The sequence below is a fragment of the Pelodiscus sinensis genome, chromosome 5 (assembly GCF_049634645.1).
Source record: "Pelodiscus sinensis isolate JC-2024 chromosome 5, ASM4963464v1, whole genome shotgun sequence".
Lineage (NCBI taxonomy): Eukaryota > Metazoa > Chordata > Testudines > Trionychidae > Pelodiscus > Pelodiscus sinensis.
The window spans coordinates 13,619,822-13,642,868 of NC_134715.1; the positions used below are offsets into that span (position 1 = coordinate 13,619,822).

The following is a 23,047-nucleotide window of genomic DNA, read 5'->3' on the forward strand; positions in this document are numbered from 1 at the left end:
TATAGCCGGGCGCCGCCATTTTTAAATGTCCACTAGTGCGGACTCAGTAGTTCGGACTAGGCTTCCTATTCCGAACTACCGGTACACCTCATTCCACATTTCACGAGGAGTAACTGTAGTTTGGAATAGGAAGCCTAGTCCGAACTACCTAGTCCGTGCCACATGTAGCCGCGCGGCACGGAGTCCGCACTAGCGGACATTTAAAAATGGCGGCGCCCGGCGAGATGCAAATGAAGCCCGGGAAATTCAAATCCCGGGCTTCATTTGCAACTCCAGTTGCCTACATTACCACCCTAATTCGAACTAGGGTGGTAGTGTAGACATGGCCTACATAACTTTGTTAAACACTACATGAATCAACTGAGAGCCAGAAAAAAATAATTAGTGCCTATGACCTAAGTCTCTCAAAATAAGCTTGTTATCCATTCTGCCAGTGTCTTCTGATGCCAGATTTTTATGATGTTCTTCTGCCAATCTGTCATAATGAATTCCCATTTTTTAGGAAAATGAAACATGTGTGTCATGCTATTGCATTTTTTATTCCAATGGGCACAAATACATTTCCCACATACCTCAGGCAGCTGCTCTGGCTCGGCCTTTGCCAAGTCAAAAGCTAAGTACTCATCTCCTCTTCTGTTTTCATTTTCTAATATTACTTTCACCACCTCAGAGGTGGTAAAAATAATATTATCTAAGCTAGATGATTAAGACAGAGAGGGACACAGGCCTCATGCAAGTAAAGGAAAGTCCATTTTCAAATAAACAGGAATCTGATTTCAAGCAAATTTGGAGAGCACACTAGATATACGGTTGTTTTAAAGTGGACAAGTCAAAAATTTTGGAAATATAATGTTGTATAGACTTAACTTTGAGCCCATACAACATTGAGATGAATCCATATCAATGATGCATTAGCGAGCAAAAGATTATGATGTCACCACAAACATCATGAAGATACCATTTCCAAATGGTGAAGCAGAAAAACAGATTTATAGGATTAGCTGGGCCAAGATAGGGTTTCATTTTATTTTACGTGAAAGGGTAATCAATAAGGAATGCTAACAAGTTTGTGATCATTCCATTTGTTTTCTGTATTCTCTTCTGTTAGCATGGCCTATACACTTTTTACATAAAACAGGACTAAAAGGTTAAAAATAACAATAAAAGATGGAGATTGGAATTAAATAATTCAGTATCTGTTTTTCAACTTTGATTCTTTATTTTTTGATCATTTAATGAATTGGATTATTTCTACTCAGAATTACGCATGCCTCTTAGATTCAACTTTATGCTTTTATCCATGCAGTCCTGGAATATACATTATATGTTTAAAGGGAGATGGGGTGGAGGAGAAAAATAAGCTGCAGCAAATGGCACAAGGATACAGTCCCTTCCCGGAAAGAGGATTTTGTGGCGAACCATTTCTCCCATAATGCATCCCACAGACCATATATCCACTAGAACAGCAGAGACAGGGAAGTGTAGGGGGGAAAAAGCAAAGTTAACTAAGTCACTTCACTCCTAAAGGAGGGGAAAAAGAGCAGGTTGATCAGAATAAGTACAATTATTCTCCTCATACCAAATGCTAAAATAAGTAAATAAATAAAAGCACCATCAGGCTCAGCACAATTGGAAAAATATTTGAAATATCAGCATTGTCAGAGCTTTTGTTACATTAGCTAAAATCAAAATATGCACCTTTTTCAGAGGAAAACCAACAGAGGTTTGTCAATAGAGTCTCTTTCTGATTCAAGAAACATGAAAAAATCATCTGGACACAAAGGACTTATAAGTAGGCTTCATGTGTTGGAAACTGATCAGCTGAAAGTGTGTCTGATCTATATTAATGATAGAAATGTAGCACACCCAGAGGATATTAGTAGAAGGTTTACTGCTATGCTTTCTATGACAAGTGAAAAACAAAGGTATGAACTCAAAAGGGAGTTCTCTCATTTTCCCCTTATCCTGTCCCTGAGATTGTGTGGAACCCACATGCTAAAAAGGCACAAAGCTAGCCAGAACATAAAATAGAGATATACAGCTGTGCTGGCTGCATGGACAAAATTCACTTAGTCAGAGGGAAAATACAATACAAATAAATCTTTACTTTAAAAAAAAGATAGTGACCACCTGGAATCACCTCCTTCTTGGGGCCAGCTCTCTGTAGGGAAAGAACTCAAAGTCTGGCACACGCTACCTATGCTGGATACTTTATAGATACTGAAGGGCAGAATGATGCATAGACTGAATACCATCATATTCTATGAAGGTTTCTATACTTCCCATCCTGCCTTCATGTACTGGATGCAGTGTGCATTGTTCATCTGTTTGGTATGCATAGGGGTTTTTCCTTGAAATTGTATAAGTGAAGGGAAAAGACAGATACTTGATCATAAACCATTCACAGAAAGAAAAGATCAGCACTCCAAATAGTGAAGAAAAAATAATTTTCAAGAAACTATCATATTTTCCCACATTTGAATCCTTGTTTTATGATAAGTTTTTGGTCTATAAAACCAGTTTCTCCTCTTTTTCTTCTCCCATTTACTCCTTTTTAAAAGGAAATAAAAAATCAAACCAACCAAAATGTTTTATTCTTGTTGGTAAAACAAAACAAGGGTGAAGTGTTTAACCTGGGAAAGGAGGGTAGAGGTAAGTGGGTGCACAGAACAGCTAAAGCATGCCTGAGATAGGGTTAGAGTTTTCATCTTTGTGGTAGTTTTCGTTCCTTCCAAGGAAAGTGTAACAAAATGGTGCCAACTAGGTGCAGAGAGAAAATGAAAGCAGTGAACAATCTTCATAGTCAGCATACAAAGTGGGGAGGAAAAGGGCTCCCATGGTATCTCAGCAAAGGCCTGAGCAGCAGGGCAGAGAACAATTTTTCCCACCACTGACTTCAGGGCCCTAGTGCTCCTCAGATTTGCTGATCTGTATTTTCTTTATTCAATATTTTCCAAATGTAAAATGTTTACCTATTTTAGCTTGTTCAACTGAAAGAGAAAAGCTCCTTACTCACTTTGAACCTGATCCATTGCCCATGAATGGGGATCTCTCTATTAACTTCTAGGACACTCAATCAACCCCGTTGAGGACTGCACACATTCTGAGCACCTCAGCAAATCTTTCACTTGATTACAAAAGTGCCCCAAACTTTGTCAAGATTCATATCAGCGTGAAACCACAAATACAACAGCAAACACATTAACAGTCCCATTCTTTGAGAGAATCACACAAAGCCTGAGCTCTTTTGGGAGGGCAGGGTAATAAAAAGAACCAAATATCTGGGTTAGGGAATGACAACATGCATGTTGATACTAATTAAGATTTTTGGAGGTACTCAGTTTATCATAATGCTAAGGTGCAGCATATTTAGCACTTACGTTCATTTCTCCTAATTACTACAGCATTAAAACCCACTTTGAGAATCCATTAATATTACCAACAATTTGTGTAATGAAATAGCTTACGGATGTGTTGTGAGCACACTTGTATTACTGCTTGAGTAAAGAAATCCACCTAAAAAAACAAACCATATCATTGTCTGCTGAAGGATGCTCAGCTATTTACTTCACATTCTACTGCATTCTCCAACTTAAAATAAAACAGTTTTGAGCTTCTACTTTCACATTACATTTGTCATGGAAAAGATCTCTTCATCTAACAGGGAGATTGCTCTGGAAGCTTCTACAGTAGATTTCCTATTCTTCTTTTCAACCAGGACTGCCTACCATCTAGTTATAGTCTAGAATAATATTATAGAACAAGAACTATGTATTCAATAAAGTGTTCCCTTTAGCCCTCGTATAATGAGCTGTTTTTATAGGCTCCTATGTTATATGGTAGCCCTACCTGAAACCTGAAACCTAAAACCTGTCCAGGGACAGAAAGATACATACCACTGTAGGTTTTTCACAGCACAGCCCTCTAGCTACTGCTAGGGGGGTACATGCAAGCAAAACAACAGAAAAATAGTTCAATTTCCTTCTCTTCCTCCATTTTCTTTCCACTAAAAATGAGCTCAAACTGATCTAGATGTTGTACACTCTAGCAGTGGGTTATTAGAGTCTGGGATTTTAGGTCAGCCTATTATACAGAGAGAAGCCATTCAGGAGATTCAAATCTGGATCTTGAAATACCTAGGAATGTTTGGATTCCAGATTTGGCTTGGTCCCTTTTTCTTCTTTCCTCCTCACTAGAAGAGGTCTGAGATTCACAAGAGCTGGCTTTAGATTATTTCATCAACCCTAATGGTTCCCACATTGTTTTTTGGTCATAACAGCATTTTTGGAAGACATGTTAGTCAGAAAAGGCTTTTTTAGCTGTTCAGTGAGGCAAAGGATTTGTTGTTACTCTGCAATACCATGTTTCAATTCAATGCAAACTGCATCCCCCCAAGTACAATGAGTTACTGCAGTTTGATCATCATAATGAAAAATTCAGATCTAACATGACTTTGGTTTTTACATTCAAGATGTTCTTTACCTCTCCTAGTGCCCATAAATTGTAAAAGTAGCCCTTGCCCTTCATGTCACATTGTCTTTGCTATTGAGGTACAGCCCTACCATTCTCCTTGTAGCCCATTCCCAAGATGACCTCCGGAGCTCTATAATATCGTGTGACGACATATGGAGTCATCATGAAGCTGGTGCCTGCAGTTCTGGCCAGTCCAAAATCCAGAATCTTCAATGTGCAATCAGATTTTACCACAATATTACTTGGCTTTAAATCCTGCAAGAGAGACAAATGAAAACAGACATGTCTGCCATCTAGGAAGGTGATGCAATCTGGATCAATACTTCAGGTGAATCTCTAAACACTTTGCTGCTCTTTGCATGTGCAGTAATTCATGGAAGACAGTTTTTAGCATGTCTCTGAATCCTGTTATTGATCTGGCACCCCTACTGGAATGTGCACTGTACTGGTTCAGTCCAGGGCCTTCATGCAGCTTGCTACCATCAAAAGGATGTTGCTAAACTGGAGAAATTTCAGAGCAGTCAAGGAATGATTAAAGCATTAGAAAACATGTCTCTTACTGAAGGAACTCAATCTCTTTCACTTAACAAAGAGAAGACTGAGGGATGAGTTGATCACAGAACATCAAGTTCTTATATGAGCAATAAATACTTAATAGGCTCCTCAATTTAGCACACAAAAATATAACAAGACTCAATGGCTAGAAGCTCAAGCTAGCTAAATTCTGACTGGAAAAAAGGCATTCATTTTTAATAGTGATGGTCGTTAACCATTTAAATAATATTGATCCTGGTGGATTCTACATCAGTGATAATTTTTATATCAAGATGTGTTAAAGATAAGTTGTAGTTCAAAAGTAATTATTTTGGGGAGTTCTATAGCCTATGTTACACAGGCGGTCAAAGTAGATGACCACCTTGGTCCCTTCTGGCCCAGGAGTATTTTCCTCTGGATAATGGAAGTATTCTGTTGTTGAATTAATGCCTCTAAAAGACTTACAGAATCAAGATGATGAAATATTTATTTTATTTTATGCTTTATTCTGAGCAGGACAATGCCCAATGTGCTCCCATAGCTGGAACCATCATAAACTGTATATGCAGCTCCATGTGGGTATTTTATTTACAAAAACAACCTGAAGCATTCTTTAATTGGTACACTATGGCAACTATAAATGCCAAACATATTACAGCCTCTATACACTGGCCACGAGTTCTTGCGCAAGTAACTGATGTTCTAATGTATGAAATCAGTGCTTCTTGCGCAAGAACTCTGATGCTCCTGCTCAGGAATAAGCCCTCTTGTGCAACTGTTCTTGCGCAAGAGGCCAGTGTAGACAGGCAATGTGAATTTCTTGCGCAAGAAAGCCCTACGGTTAAAATGGCCATCAGAGCTTTCTTGCACAAGAGAGCGTCTACACTGGCATGGATGCTCTTGCGCAAAAGCACATCTCTAGTGCAAATGCACATGCCAGTGTAGATGCTCTCTTTGCAAAAGAGTTCTTGCGCAAGATCATGCATGTGTAGGCGTAGCCCAGTATGTTTTAGGAACAAAAGTCTTTGTATTTTATGAAGTAACATTCAATCTGAAAATCTTGTCAGCAGTCTTTCCTTCCTTTCATTCAAGAGCCATAAAATTACTGGTGGGAGGAGGTTGAGCACAGGTTCCCAGGCTATTTTCATAGTATGGGCCACATCTTGAGAGACAGGTTGTCTCAGACATTTTCCCATGTATTCAGAGTCAGCTGGACCACCTCCCACCTTGTTCACAATTATATAGACTACGTAATCTACTACCAACAATTGCATAGGCCGTCTTCTCATTAATTTCTGTGGTAGCTACAGCAATTGCTTACATGGAAAAACAATATTAGGGGCACACTTAACTTATGTTTTATAGTCTTTTCATGCATTTAGGCAAATTAAAACAATGAGGAGAACCATTTACACGTGACTAGACAGTTCTGCGTGGGATTCCACCAAACGGTAAATGGACAACAGTTTATAATATTTCTGGGCTACATTAAGCTGTCAGCCTGCATATAATCAGCAGTAGTTTAAGAAGAAAATTCAGTTATTGCCACCTTCCCCAATAATCTTAATCACTTAGGTGTCGTACACCGCCTATGGCTCATTCCCTTGTTTTTGTTTGTTAAAGTGATGAATGTCCTCATTCCTTGTATACAACCATGCAGCTAAATTGCCAGAGATGAAGGCTAATGACAGATAAGTCTCAATATTTACATTGAGAACGCAGGGTATTGATGAAGGGGCTGAATCATAAAATTTGCAAAGTGCAGTCCCCTTACCCTGTGAATGATTCCTGCAGAGTGAAGGTGCTTGATCCCACACAGCATTTGGTAGAGCAGATAAGACATTCGTTCATGGTCTAATTCCATCTGAATCACCTGGCATAAATTAGCATCCATCAACTCCATTACTAGGTAACTAGATAGGAGAGTTAAGTCATACAGTTATTGCCTGCACAGCCTGGGAGCTTCCAGTATCTTTTGTACAATCATCAACATTTACTTCTCTCTCTTCACAATCTGTTTCTTTTTTATTTCCACTATGAAATGGTAATACAGATGGGGAAAAGATTTTGAACTGGCCATTCACCTGAGCCTCAGCATAGAACGCAGTAATACAAAACCCATTCTGTGATTTGTCTCTCCCTGCACCTGCTACACTGTCACCATTCTAAGAACTTCCCATTGGCATTCTTGAAATATCAAGGATTACCTGGCACATTCCACAGTACAGTGACTGTGTTCAGCATGGGCACACAAGACAGCAGGATATTCAAACATACTGACATCAGTATGAAAGGACCATGTGCACCAAACAGCAAACCTTTTCTTGGCTTTTAATCCTTATGAGAAATGGTGATCCCAATGGAACCAGAAGATTGCTCCCAGAGATCAACAGGCTGATGAAAGAGGTGGAGGGTGTAAATATATTACCACAATAAACTTGTTTGAAGTGTTTATAAAATTAGGTGATCTCATGAGACTTTAATGCGTATTAACTAATTTCACTGTACACTGTATTTTTGCTAAATAAGACTGAGTGATGGTTTTAATCAGATTTTAAACTCAGCCCTCCAAAAGGGTTAGTTAACACATTTAACTGGCCAGCTCTGTCCTTCAGTAGATATGGACCTAACCTGAGACACCAGATCTGAACTCCTTCAAATTTTGGGAAGACTCTAGACCTAGATTTATATCTGAGCTTTACGACTCAGACTCATCTGTAATCATATAATCAGATCACCAACTCTGCACCAGACTGTAGCAATGAAACTGTTGCAAAGGAACAGCAAAATGTGCAGACATGTGGACAGTACTTGCCTGACTCCAATCAAAGCTATTAACCTTTTTGTGAGTATTGATATTGCAATATGAAACAAGGACATACAGACTGAGAGGCAGAAGCAATTTAGCTGACAAAACAGCAACACTTATGACTATCTGAAAGTAAGGCAGTGTTGTCCATGCTGTTGTTCAGTGGAGCTTCTATTAATTCTCCACACTTTGCCACTATTTCCCAAGGTAGAAAATTTTACACAAAGATTATCCCACAATAAATATGAAAGGGAAAAATATTCCTTTTAGAAGGAAATTTTTTCATAGTGAATCACCACATTTTAATGCACTCCCACATATACCAGGGAGTTTATCCATCAACATTTCCTGAGCAAACCAATAACCAAGGAACAAAGTACATTTCCTTACAAATGCTCACAATCCTCAACCCTATCTGTCTGAAGAACAGCTATTAGTATGCTTTGCACAAATGTTCTATTCCAGCACTTAGATACAAGGTAATTGGTGCCTTATAAATGCCTAAAATAGACTGGCAGATAGTCTACATTTTCAAATCTAAAGCTTCATCTCCACAAGATAAATTCTCTAAAAGAACTCATCCGTTTTATTAGTCTGGGATTTTTATCTTCACTATATAGCATCAGGACCCATCTCCCTGTAAAGCTTTAGGTTAATTACTGCCTTTGTTACTTACACATCCTGGAATTCCTCCAGAGATTTCTGTGGTGTGAAGACATTTAATAAACTGATAATCTGAAAAGCAGAGTAAGAAAGGGTGAGGTAGAAGATAAACATATACAGTTGATCACATTTTGAAGGACTTCTGTATTACATAGTATCGTCTGTTTTTCACTGTTCAGTTTGCACTGGCAGGTACTACTACAGTTGCTCGTGAGCAGCTGGCAAATTTTAAAACAATTTTTCAAAGCCCCATTATTTTTCAGGAAGCACTTGAAGGGGTGTGTGAGAGCAGTTGGTGATGAACAGCCACTAGCCACAATGCTAACGGAATTAGTCTTGTGAATTCTGGAGTTGCTGGTTCAAATTTCAGTCTCAATTCAAACAAATGTGTCAGTTCCGGGACAGTCACTGGCCATTATTGATATATTAAGGCTATGTCTGAGGGAAGAACACAAACACTAACACATGGCTTTCTATTCTGGGGACATTCCTTCATTTTTTTGAGACAGATGTTCTTTCATTACAATAATCTAATTCCCAGATGTCTTCCTCTAACACATATCTCACCTCTAATACCATTAACTCACAAACATCCCACTCTCCCCACCTCTAATATCATCAATTCACAGACACTTACCTTCCTCCCTTCCCCCCCCCCCCCCTGCATCCCCCTCTTGTTCTGAAATGTGATTTGTCCTTTTCATATGTGTTCATTTTTTTAATTGTATCCTTTGGTATATATGGTTGTGACTATTTTCTTCCACTATTTGATCTGAGGAAGTGGGTCTGGCCCACGAAAGCTCATCATCTAATAAACCATCTTGTTAGTCTTTAAAGTGCTACATTGTCCTGCATTTTGCCTCAGAATGGGAGAATCTCAGACTTTGTCTATACAACTATGCTGTTAAAAATCTAGCAATGTAAATGCTGTTTGTGGGTACATTTTCAGACAAAATACTTCTATCCCCATGACCAGGGTTTGTGCTGTTGACAGGAGAGCACTCCTGGGGTATGTCTAGACTGCATCCCTCTGTTGGCAGAGGGATGCAGATTAGGCAGGTTGACATTGCAAATGAGGCAGGGATTTAAATATCCCATGCCTAATTTGCATAAAAATGGCCACTGAGTTTTGTCGACTCAGCCCTTTGTTGGCAAAAAGCAGCAGTCTAGAGGAGGGATCTGTCGAGAAAGAAAGCCTTTTTCAACAGATCCTGTAAACCTCCTTGCAGGTGATAAATATCCCTGCAGACAAGCCATTCACACTGCCACTTAGGAGGGTAGGGATTTTTAAGCATCTGTGAACAACAGAAGTTGTAAACTTAAAAAACAACAAATAGTCTGGTGGCACTTTATAGACTAACAAAATATGTAGATGGTATCATGAGCTTTCGTGGGCATAGCCCACTTCTTCAGATGACCAGAGTGTTGAGTTTAGGACGTTGAGACCCAAAACAAATAGGGGAGAAAGGAGAGGGGGGAAGGAAAAAAATGGAAAGGGGCGGAAAACAAGAGGCAGAGGGTATGTAAATATCAAAGGGAAAACCAAACAGGCAAAACTGGTAATCTATAAGCACCTAAAAAGTGGACAGTTAAAATATGCAGATAAGGATCATAGGATAGCAATTAGAGAGGAAAGAACTAACATAAGAATCTACACAGACAAAGAGCTGTTGGCACCTTCATTGTTTGTTTGGTTGATAATGTCCCAGCCATCCATTATCTCTATTGAGGCCATAGGTGTGAGAATTAAATTTGTGGTTGAATTGTAATTGCAACCCTTCTCTGTGTATTTGGCTTGTAAAATTGGTCTGTAACAAGACAGCCACTTGGAGATCTTTTAAAGTGTAACCAGGTAGATTGAAGTGTTGCCCAACAGGTTTCTGTATGTTCCCTTTATAGATAGCTAATTTGTGTCCATTGATTCTTTCCCGGAGGGATTGTCCAGTTTGTCCAATATATATAGCAGTTAGACATTGCTGGCATTTGATGGCATAGATCAAATTACTGGATGTGCAGCTAAATGAGCCTTTAATTTGGTAGCTTATATTGTTGGCTCCAGTAATAAATTCACTTGTATAGATATGTGGGTATAAGTGGCTCCTCTTGGCTGCAAAGGATGAAACGGAGCCAATGGGAGCCACAAGGCTCCATGGACATGGTGCCGGTACATAAATAAACAGGGGCAGCCAGTTACAGTGTTTCTGAAAGTGTTTCAGTGGTACACTTTCAGAAACACTGTGATAGGGTACCCATACCTCCCATAACCACAAGCCACACGGCACTGTATCAAACGTATTATTCCAATCACTGAATACAGATGTGGGAACTGCATGTGTACATCTTTATGATGGCTATTTCTTACAATGCAAAATAAAATGATTATACACAAGGCAAGGGGAAGTAAGAAGAATTAAGAATGACAGCAGATTTTTTTTGTCTTTGTTCATTTCTTCATGTTAATAAAAATAAGTATCATCTTGCTTCAGAGATTCTGGTTACACAGCATTAGTACGAACTATCCTAAGGGTTAGTAATAGAGTAATCAGTAATAGCTTCTCACATGATAGAAGAAATACATATCAGATTCCCATTGTGATCCATAGGCTCTTTACAGGAGTATCAATAAAGAGAAACTTCATAATGGCATCACAACCAAATACGCTAATATAGGGGCTAGATTGTGACTTCATGTAGAGCACTGAGCAAGGGGTGTGTGCTCACTGCACCTCCACAGAAGTAGCTCCTGGAAGTCAGCATGATTAAAAGATGCACCAGTGAATCCCAGTCCCTTTTTTGCTTCCTCCATGTTTTGTTCCTGGAAGGGTAGTAATTTACTTCTGGCCAATACCAGCAAACAGAGGATGAAGCCAAAGCTCCATCTATTTACTGCCCACCTCCTTTGGAGAAGGAGCAAGGATGGGAGTAGCCATGCTTACTCCTATGTGTCAGGACCAAAGTTAGGGTAGCCCTTATAGGGTTCTTACAGTGTGTAGTATGGGTCAGAAGCTAGCCCTTAAAACAGCAGAAGTCATAAGTTAAAGTATCTCATTACTGCATGAAAGGATGTGACTTTCCCCCTAACAAATCAACCACACAACACCCCCTGGTTCCCATAAGAAAACTTACATTTTTATGATTCACACACTTCATGAGGACCAGCTCCCTGTAAGCTCGTTTGGCATGTGTTTGATTCTGAAATGGTCGGCTGAGCTTCTTAATAGCCACATTTCTGTCAAGGACAGCATCATATGCAGCACTGCAGTGATTACAAACACAAGATTTATACATTCTAAATGGACATTCTTCAGTTTTAAGGATAACGGGGGTTTCTGGAAGTTCCATTCTGGTACCTTCTGAATGAATCAGAACTACAGAGACAGGCATGGGAATAACAGGCATGGGAAATCCACACACACAGAGTGATCGAGATCTTGCAGCTGTGGAACACAGTACACACCATTTCTGATCATTAAGTTCAACAGCAGTGTAAGATTCATATTCAAAAGGTGTGAAAGGCCTATTAAAAATAAGAAGTCACAGTAAAAAGTGGATTTTACTATACACTAGGAAAACCCTAAGGAAGCAAAGAGATTCAGAAGTATCTCTCTATAAACAAGAGTCCTCATCCTTACTTGGAACAGTGGAAGATAAATAAGGATTAGAACAAACCTAAATTTTTGCTGACTTCAGTGCAAAGCACACCTCTTTATGACTGCATAAACATCATTTATAAGTACTATCAATTATTTTGTTACATTGAAGGGGAATTCAAAAATTACATTAATTATTTTGAGATTTACAACTGAGTGGATATAAGCAAGTCCTGGTGCATGTCCTCTACAAAAGGTATTAGAGATGGAATACCTAGCACAATAAACTAGTGTCATGGAGTCATCCTGAAATCAACACATAACTTTCCCTCTCATATCTCCTTGTCTATGATTTTGCAAATCAAGTGTCACTTCCGAAATATTATCTGGGTGTATATTTGGTTGAGCATTTTATTCTTATGATAGTAAACTCAAAAAAGGGCTGTAGTTTTTCACTGATAAGAATGCTAATTAAACTTTCCATTCTCATGCCAAGCTAATGCTGAAAACAAGACAGTTTGATCTGAATAAGAAATTAGTAAGAAAGAAAGAATTCATGCTAAGTTAAATTTTTGGGAAAGCATTATGTTGTTTGATTGTGCATGCAGACACTCAAAACATCACCACGCTCTAATCCAGTGGTTTTCAAACTTTTTTTTTCTCATGACCCTGTGGACTCTGAGGATAAGAGCTTTGACATGTAGGAGGGGGCTCAAGTTTTGCAGGGGGTCCGGGCTAGGGCAGGAAGGGCTTAGCCTCAGCAGCTCCCGGTCAGAGGCTTCCTGTCTCTTCTGGAAATAGATCATGCTGCACCACAGAAGCAGACGGCAGCAAATACCCAGCCAACGGTAATGCAGAGCTAGTGCACAGAGCCCTGTGCATTCTCTTCCCCCCAACACCTAGGAAACGGACCTGTTGGAGGCCGCTTCTGGGGGTCAGTGCAGTCTGTGGTGCCAGGACAGGAATATAACTGCCTTAGCGCCCCCCCCCCCCACTGGTCACCTGATCACCCTGCAGCAACAAGACCCAGTGCCTGACATTCCATGACCCAGTACTAGGTCACGACCTGTAGTTTGAAAACCACTGCTCTATTCCATATGGGTATGTCTACACTATAGCACTAATTCGAATTAACTTAATTCGAATTAGTTAATTCGAACTAAGCTAATTCGAACTAGTGTATCTAGACCTAAAAACTAGTTCGAATTAGCATGTTGCTAATTCGAACTAGCATGTCCACATTGAGTGGACCCTGAACCAAAGTTAAGGCTGGCCGGAAGCAGTGCCGGCAGGGCATCAGGTTAGGAATTAGAGCGTGGAGCTGCTGTCTCAGGCTAGTCGAAGGCTGTGCTTAAAGGGACCCAACCCCCACCCCGGACAGACAGTTCTCAGGGTTCCCTGCTTGCTTGTCTAACTCAATGAGGGACAGCAAAGCAGTTCTGTCTTGGAGTGCCCTGAGTGCCCACAGTCGGCACATCACAGCACTTGGCCATCAGCCCAGCTGCACTTGCCGCAGGCTGCTCTCCGGGGGGAGGGCGGGGTCAATCGGGGGGCTGCAAGAGAGTTTCCACCCCGAGGAGCCCGCAGAGCCACCCCAGTCCTCCTCATCAGGGGCTCGTACCCCATTCCTCCCTCACATCCTTCCACTTACCCATCCCTAGCCCCCCTTCCTGATGTATGAAATATAGGACATGTGTGGTCAAAAACAGAAACTCTCTTTATTTAACAAAACTGGGGGAGACTAGGAAAAGGAGGTGGGAGAGGGGAGGGGGAAACCTGGGAGGAGGGAGCTGGAAGGGGGAAGCCAGGGGAACAAGGAGGAGGGGAAGTATCAAACTATGGTACACCATATCTTCAGTACTGTGTACAGATGTGATCTCCTCACCCCAGAAAAGATATTTTGGCCTTGGAAAGGGTTCAGAAAAGGGCAACTAAAATGATCAGGGGTTTGGAACAGGTCCCACATCAAGAGAGGCTAAAGAGACTGGGACTTTTCAGCTTAGAAAAGAGGAGACTGAGGGGGGATATGATAGAGGTCTATAAAAGCATGAGTGGTGTGGAGAGGGTGCATAAAGAAAAGTTCTTCATTAGTTCCTATAATAGAAGGACTAGAGGACACCAAATGAAATGAATGGATAGCAGGCTTCAAACTATAACAGACAGTTCTTCACAAAGCAAATAGTCAACCTGTGGAACTCCTTGCTTCAGGAGGCTATGAAGGCTAGAACTAGAACAGAGTTTAAAGAGAAGTTAGATAAATTCATGGAGGTTGGGTCCATGGAGTGCTATTAGCCAGGGGGTAGAAATGGTGTCCCTGGCCTCTGTTTGTGGAAGGCTGGAGATGGATGGCACGAGACAAATGGCTTGGTCATTGTCTTCGGTCCATCCCCTCCAGGGTCCCTAGTGTTGGCCGCTGTCGGCAGACAGGCTACTGGGCTAGATGGACCTTTGGTCTGACCCAGTACAGCCATTCTAAGCTCAGGGCTCAGGGTCGGGGGTCTCACTGGACGACCTTGATTTTCATGCAAACCTGCTCCTGGGTGGCCAGGCTGGCAGCTATCCTGCCCTAGACGGCCACTTTCCTGTGCCTAGTGCGGAGGTCGTGGATGAGGTCCACGATCTCCGCACTAGACCAGGTGGTCGCCCGCATCTTGCGGACCTGGGCAGGCTCCCAGGAGCCGCCAGCTTGGTCCCGGGAAGAGGCGGAGGGCTGGGTGGCAGTGGGTGGCTGGTTCGTGCCGTGCCAGGTATAGGGTCTGCTGGCTGGGTGCTGGCAGGCTTGCACCTGGCACGGGCACCGTAGCCAGACGAGTTTCCCTGGTGGTGCCCAGAGCGGCCACCAGGGAAAGCTGGGGAGAGCTAGCCTCCCACTAGTTCGAATTAAGTGGCTACACAGTACTTAATTCGAACTAGGAGTTAGTCCTCGTAGAATGAGGTTTACCTAGTTCGAATTAAGTTCGAACTAGCGGTTTGCCTGTGTAGCGCCTATCAAAGTTAATTCAAACTAACGTCTGTTAGTTCGAATTATCTTTGTAGTGTAGACATACCTAGAGTGATTTGGAAATGTCTATTTAAAATAAGGAAAGGAAAGAAAAAGTCCTGGTAAATCAATAGCAGCATGTTTGTAACATTGTGGGGTTTTTATTTTATCCATTCATTTGTTGTTAACTGAAACGTTCTGAGGAAATAAAAAAAAATACTAAAGATTTGAGTGCCTCAGTGTAAATTCCCACACAATACTGGTGGGTGGTTGTTGCTGGGGTTTGAGGTGTGGCCACATTGTGGGTGGCTGCTCTGGGGTCCAGGGCTGCGTGGCTCAGGCACTGGAGAGACGGGGGGGAGTAAACTGGGTAGCCCCCTCAGAAGGGCACTGGCAAAGTGTGCCCAACTGCACATTGATTATACACTTGATTGGCCAAACTCACAGTGAACATTGGTTGTTGTTGTTGGTAGTCATACATTCAGGTGTGTGTGGCATTTTACAGATACCTGCATCACAAGGAGGGGCCTTTGGAATGCCACATATGTGCAGGGCTTGCAAACATGGATCAGATGGCTGCGTATTAATTTTCTTTTTATCTGACTTATTAAATTAAATATTTAAAATCATGCACCTTGTTAATTATCCCTTGTTTTAGTATTTTTTCTTCCATAACATTTATGTTAGTTAGTTAGTTAGTGCCACGGTGGCATATGACCTCAATATTGGTGCACAAGACAAAACTCACTCACTCATGGATGAAAAAAATCTTAGAGGGAACACTAGTGCAGAGGAGCACATGGATCGGACAGAGACATCTCTTAGGGGAAGATGTAGGGATAACATATTAATGTATTGAAAATGATTCCCCCAAATGGAAGTGACTCCCCATAATTTGTTCCCCACAACTTAAAGTGTTTAGATTTATTATTAATTCTTCTTCTTATTATTAGTTAAGATTGTTAAATGTTTAGATTTATTATTATTATTGCCCCTTTAGAATATAATGTATTAGGTCATGTAACTTAGAACTGTTAAGAATATAATCCTATGTAGCCAGAAACAGCCCCCCCTCTGTGTCCCAGGGCATGCTCAGGCTTGTGCAAGGGGCTGCTTGAAATTGACATTGCAGAGATACATTGTAACAATGCATTGTCAAGCCACTAACTCTGCTATAGGAGCCAAGCCCTGTAATTGACTTAAGGGCATTGTTACATAATTTATGCCCCTTCCCTTCAAAGCAATTGTAACTTTATTCAGCACTCAGAGAATGTTTTAAGCAATACCACCCAGAAACTTTTTGTAACTACAACTCTGATATATGTAAAGTTATTATTATACAAAAATATTGTATGGGAAACATTAAAAAAGGAATGTATGTAAGAGAGAGAGTGCTTGGATGATGAATGAATGGTTCTGAGAGGTGCCAGCCTGAGAATACAGCAACAAAGGGCTGAAGAAGGCGTCAGGTGCCAGTGCAACCAAAAGGTGTCAAGTGGAGAAAACCAAGTACTGGAGGTCCACCTGATGAGATCACTGACGAGCACCTGGCAGCCACCCTGAAGACATCAGCATGATGCAGCAATTTCCATAGACTGGCATAGGAAGAAATTCCTATAAGAACTGGACTAAAAGACTATGGAATTAGAGTCCAAGGTTCTGCTGCCAGCCCACCAGGAGCTTCAGATGTGCATCTGATCAGGACTTCGCTCCCAACTACCATCACTTGTGTACAGAATACCTGGCCAGTATTCTGTCACAAGCAACTTCCAGGCTGGTAACTATACACAGAACTTGAATGAATGGATGTATGAATGAATGTTTTTATATACATAAATAAAAGTGTATAAGGGTTAAGTAGTGATAGGAATAAGTAGTTAAACAACGTTGTTTGCTTCTATCTTTTCTTTATTTTTTTATTATTATCTTTACAATAAATGTGGCTTTTTGCCTTCTCCTCCTCATAAGATCCTGCTTGCTTTTATTGGTACAACAAAGATCTATTACTAGGGATTATCTATGCTCTAGTAAAGAGAAGAGGATGGAATATGATAAAGTATGGGTAAGATCAGATGATAGACTCTTTCATTTGATTGTTTATAGGGTCCAAGTCCTCAAACACCTCTTCTACTTGAACCTCCAAGTTTCCCGCCAATTGGCAGAGTGGGTCTTGATGTGCAAATGGTATGAACAGGGACATTGGCTGGCTCACACGCTACCTTCCACATCCTAATGACTTAACCAAACAAACTAACAATAGAGGTGCTAGTTGTTCTTATCAGCCTCTTGTAACTATTTGAACCATCTACTCGCTGTCTCTCTTTTTTTCCCCTCCCCTCCTGCCCCCTCCCTTCCCTTATTTATTCTTGGATCTGGACTTCTAATACTCCAGTTATCTGAAGAAGTGGGTTGTGGCCACGAAAGCTTATGATACCATCTACATGTTTTCTTAGTCTTTAAGGTGCTACTAGACTATTTGTTGTTGTTTAAGTTTTTCCTAGCATCCATGGCAGGCATAGAGGGCACGGGGTTGGCTAGTACCTCATCTGGCAAGGAAGACAAGGACCTGTGGTGGTGAGGCAACTGCTACCAGGGACTAGGCTTGCGCACTCTCGCCCTCCACAGGTGGTCTCTATCTGGCAAGGAAGACAAGGACTCTCTCTGAGGGAGAGGCTCACTCTGTAGCTCCATCGCCTGTGGTGGCGGGGCAACTGTTACCCAGGGCTGGGTCTGCGCATCCTCGCCCTTCACAGGTGTTCTCATCACTTCCTTGGAGGAAGACAGGGATGCCTCCAAGGCTGTGGCCCTGGTCAGAGGAATAGCCGAGGGAGTGTCCCTCAAAAGGGCAGTCACCAAGGAGTGACTGGAAGGAGGTGGGCCCTGGGCCTAAAGATATGGCCAAGGAGTCCAAAAAGGCCACTGCTGTTGGGGTTGCCATTGAGGTGGCCAAGACTGTTGAATGGCTGGGCCGAGAATGGTGCCTCAACCTGGATGTGTAAGAAGAGAGCCTGGAATGCAGAGTCAGACAAGTAGTCCAATACAGACCAAAGCGGTGCTGATGACAATGCCGGAGAGCGATGAGACGAACTATGTCTGGCCATTGCTGCAGGCTTCCCTCTATGGATTGGTGTTGGCAGTGCCAACAGTGGCTCTGGTAGTGGCATGAGATGCGGGTACAGACCCTGCACCAGTGGCACCGAAGGGTAGGTTGGCCCCATAATGGCCGGTATTGGGACCGCCGACATCACCGGAGCCTGCAGTACCATAAGGAGTGTTGCTGATGAGGTAGTTGGTGCCTGGGTTTCTGCATGGGTCAGTGCCAGAGGTGGTGCAAGTAACAGTAGGAGGGGCTCCTGTTGCCGCATCATCGATGCTGGTACTGGGCTTGGAGCATGCGTTGATGCCACCGACCGTGGTTACACTGCCAGCTGAGCTGGTTCCGGTGCTGATAGTGGTCCCGGTGATGAAGTGAGTGCTATGAGCTCACATGCCGCATCGAACGCCTCCAGAGTCGATGGCTGCTGGACCTCTTCTATTCACCCATCCAGTGCCGGGCTCTCTCTGCGCATCAAGCTGAACCAGAGCCTATGTGCCATGGGCGCCTTTGGGTGCCCTGTCATGGCCACGTGCCCATCTCTGTGGTGCACTTTATGGCCATGATTTGTAAGGGACTCTGTTGCCTCTTCCTACTTGGTGCTGGGGACTGTGACCAGTGCCTTGATGCCGAAGAAGGCTCTTTCAAGGAGGCCAGTGCTCTGCGCACACTCAGTGCTGCTTCTGGTGCTGCTGCTGGAAGCGCAGACTCCATTAAGATGAGCTTCGGTGGGAATCATGTTTCTGCTTCATTCTTGGCTTGAAGTTCCTGCAGATCTGTCAGCTGTTTGCATGATGGCCATCTTTTAAGCACTTCAGACAGGACAGAGTCATGCAGATCACCACAGGGCACGGGTTTAGAGCACTTCACACATGCCTTAAAGCCATGCGGCCCAGGCATTCCCTCCCCAGGAGGGGAGGGATAAGAGGGGGAATCTCTCCTGACAAGAACAGTTTACACTACTTAACTAAACTAACTGCATCTACTTAAACTGTACTTACACGCTAAGAGATAGACTGAGTAGCCAAGTGCTCCAACTACCATCACGGGCGTTAAAAAGGAACTGAGTGTGGGGAGGGCCAGCAGGGGTATCTGCACTGATATGCTGGTGGGCTCTCTGGCTGGCTTGACAGATACGGCTAAGGGGAAAAGCTCCAGAATCCATGCGTGCAGACTTAACTGGAATGGACATGAGCAAGCACTCAAAGCTGTAATCCCACTGCATTTCAACCAGTTTTTCAACACTGTGCATTATAGACTTGCCCTATCTGCTACTATAGTGCCTTTGGAAAAACAATATTAACAGGTGAGCCCCAAAGGACCAAAATAAGATTCCTTCTTCGCTTTTACAAGGAGAAGTGCTGTAACTAGGGATGTTAAATTTTGATTAATCAGCTAATCGAGCAGTTGATGACTACTCCATTAGTTGAAAAGGGGGCACTCGCTATCCCCTCTGCACCTCTCCCTTTTGAAATGTACAAGAGCTGCCTGTGCCTCCTGTATATTTCAAAAGGAGAGGAGCAGCAGTAGAACCAGCATGAGCGGGAATGTTTAAATCCTTGCTCGTGCTGTTTCCCCGCTGTGCCTCTGCAACCCCTTTCCCTCTGCAGAGACAGTACTGGGGGGAACCCGCTTTTAAGCAAGTTCCCCCCAGCACTGGCTCCTACTCCCCCCACTTTCTGCCACTCTGATAGAGGCAGCAAGGGGAGGAGGGGGGGAAGTGGCTAGTCGAGTTCCTACTTGAGTACCTGATAAGCAAATGCTTATCGAGTAGTCCACTAGTTGCTTACATCCCTAGTTGTAACAGCTTCTTAGGAGCTCTGTTCTGAGTCACCCATCTAGTTTTCAACTTCAAAACATAGGGCCAGATCCTTCATGGAGTTAATACAAGTCAAGGAGGTTTACAGGATCTGTCAAAAAAGGCTTTCTTTCTTGACAGATCCCCCTCTAGACTACCGCTTTTTGCAGACAAAGTGCTGAGTCGGCAAAAACGGCAGCCATTTTTATGCAAATTAAGCACAGGATATTTAAATCCCTGCTTCATTTGCAATGTCGACCTGCCTAATCTGCATCCCTCTGCTGACAGAGGGATGCAGTCTAGACCTACCCACAGATCTCTCTCAATAGCTAGGAATCCATGAATGAGGATGAAAGATATGAAAGACTGAAAAAAGAATATTTAACAAAAAACTCCAAAAATATCTGTTATCATTACAACAGATATCTATGTGCCCCTTTATTTTTACATGGCACTTTACAAAACATAGGAGCAGATCCCAATCTGATTTACTCAGGTGTCAATCTCAAATTTGTTTAAGCAAAGATGTCAAAGGATTTACACCTGTGAAACTGATTGATATCTGGCCCCAAAACAAGATATCACCCTGCTTTATTCTTCCTTCCTTCAACAGCAGCCAGCTCCAACCCTGGGGCAGCTGGTGTTCACTTATACATCTTTAACATTCTACAAGAAGTACCTTAGCATAAAATAACAATGTAGAGAAAGTATCATTTAAAATTTCATTCTGGAGTTTTGTCCAAGTATTTAGTCACTTCCTACAAGGCAACCTTTTCAGCACTGCAACAACTTTACCAGACTATTCAGTCCTTTGCTAACTAGAGAGCATTTCTGAACAGAGATGAAATTAAGCAAATGCTTCAGTGCTTTGCTAAATTGTGCCATACTCTGTGAAGACTATATAAAAAGTTAGAAAAGATAAAGCTGAATATACATGGTCCTTTCCTGAAGAAATCATTATATAAAAATATGATATTCAATGGAGAACTTGCAGCAATACAATATGAACAGATAGCTACAGTCTTCTTAACCCAACCCTTGAACATGAAGTTACTGATGGGCAGGCAAAAAATATCTACTGCACCATATACAGTACCTCATAATGAAATGGTCACATGTCTTGTGCTAACTGTCAGACTCAGACCTCTGATTTTTTGCTCGATGATTTGCCAATAATTTTGCCTCCAGGACATGTAGCCATTAATATTAATAAAGCAAAAAATGAACTGTTTTATTCTGTAGTTCTAGACCAATCTTATAGCTGCTGAGTTAGGTCCACAGTTCTCTCTACATCAAGTTTATATTTTTGAGTAACAGTGTCATTCCCTCTCCAGCACCTGTACACAAGGTAAAAAGGCTAGAGCAGCATAAAAGTGTCTGCATCCTGCTGGATGTGGGTTCCCCGGCACAGGAAATGTAGAAGACATTCACAAGACAACTGTCCAAGGAACCACTTTCAAGCCCCAGTGCATAAGGCACGGTGGGACAGAGGTATATCATGCAGCTCTGCAGGGAGTCTCAGTTACACAGTGAAGCATCAGGAGGGCACAAAGGTGGTTTAGAGCCACAAGTCTCCTCATCTCCTTTCCTCGCCTCCAAGATGCTTCACAGGTCAACCTTGCCTACAGAAACAGATATTTCTGTTTGCTCCCCTGTCCATTTCAGACAAGTTCATTTTCTAAAGTCGCACCTTGATGCTGTCTGTCTCTCTCCTACTTCTTAAATGACTTTGACCCTTCTTCCCTTCTATTGTCTATGCCTGGATCCTTCTTCCTCCTCCAAGCACCCTCTCCTTCAATTTCCATGTTTTCTTTTAAAATCCACTTTTCTCTTTTGCCTTTTTCTGTTCTGAAATGTCATCTGATCTTTCAAGCTGCACACTCAACCACTTGTTTCATATGTTTTTAAATTTGTTGTAAATTTCAATCCTCCTCTCCCTTCTTTTCCTCTCCCTTTTTTGCCATCATATTTCCTGTGTTAATTTAATTTAGCATGTAAGGTCTCTGGGAGAAGGACAACTTCCTTTCACTTTCTGTAAACCACAGTATAAACATATATAATCTAATATATAAATATTCAATAATAAATAAACAATAGTCTGACATTGAAAATCAAGTGACGAAAGCCACATTTCTTTTATCACTTACTAGTATTGATTTTTCCATTTCTTATTCAATTGCTTTTTTTTTAAATTTTGCTGTTTGTCTATTTCTCTGCTCCTTTCTCTTCTATATGATTACAGTTATAATCCTACTGCTATCGAGACCCTGACGTGCTTAACAAGATCTGGCACTGGAATTCTAGCAAGAGGAAATAGAAGTTCTTGGAATGGCTAATCTAATGGCAAATGAACAACAATCAAGAGAACAGCTATAATGCTATCCCTAACTCAGGAAGTATTCCCTTCATTGAACTACAAAAGTAAATAATAGCAGATGTCCCCCAAAGCTGAGATTTGCCCCTTGGATAAAAAAAAAATCTAAACTTACTACTTATGTATTGGACAATTCACATGACTTAGACTGGCTTCCTGCTAGGAATATACAGAATGATAGTAAGCAATTTGTGCCTAACTCCCCATGCCAGAACAGCATTCAGACCTGTTAAACATCTGTAAATTTGAGTGGGCAGACTAACTGTGATGAAAAAGCAAGAGTAGCCAGAATTACTGGAAAGGAAAGTCTGACCTGAAGAGCTTTTAGCTTTAGGTTAGAGTGAAATCCTAATGCATTAAAGCCGACAATCTTAAAAATCTTGTTCATTTCAATGAGGCCTGGATTTCACCCATGGGATGCAGGAGCAAGTTTGAGTTCAATTGGGGAATCAGTGAGATTTGTGGACAACAGCCAGACTTGAACCCAGCCTTATCTTGAACCCAAACTTGTCTGCTACTCAACTATAAAGAGAAAACAACGGTGACTTCAGAAAGGAGAATCAAAGGACCATTTAAAAACCTGCCAAGATGGACAGATGTGGGGAATGAGAGAGCAAAAGGGGAAAGCCAGAAACTTTGGAGATCAATGACAGAAGTTGAACTGATTTAACTAAGTGAGTTCGGAAATGGACTTAATTAAATTAAAACTGGATAGCATGCACATTCTCAAAC

At 41.8% G+C, this 23,047-nt stretch overlaps 1 protein-coding gene across 5 annotated transcripts in view; it reads right to left on the minus strand.

Annotated features, from left to right (window-relative positions):
- The window catches only part of MAPK10 (mitogen-activated protein kinase 10), a 261,308-nt gene that overhangs the window by 61,253 nt on the left and 177,008 nt on the right, over nt 1-23,047 (minus strand). For 4 of the 5 annotated variants that reach the window (XM_075929539.1, XM_006115340.4, XM_075929540.1 and 1 more), the window contains exons 5-9: nt 11,606-11,735; nt 8,493-8,551; nt 6,782-6,920; nt 4,563-4,728; nt 1,386-1,457 (exon numbers count right to left, since the gene is read on the minus strand). In XM_075929539.1, coding sequence (XP_075785654.1) covers nt 1,386-1,457; nt 4,563-4,728; nt 6,782-6,920; nt 8,493-8,551; nt 11,606-11,735 — 566 coding nt within the window. The remainder of the gene's footprint in view (nt 1-1,385; nt 1,458-4,562; nt 4,729-6,781; nt 6,921-8,492; nt 8,552-11,605; nt 11,736-23,047) is intronic. The other variant, XM_006115341.4, reaches the window with a different exon arrangement.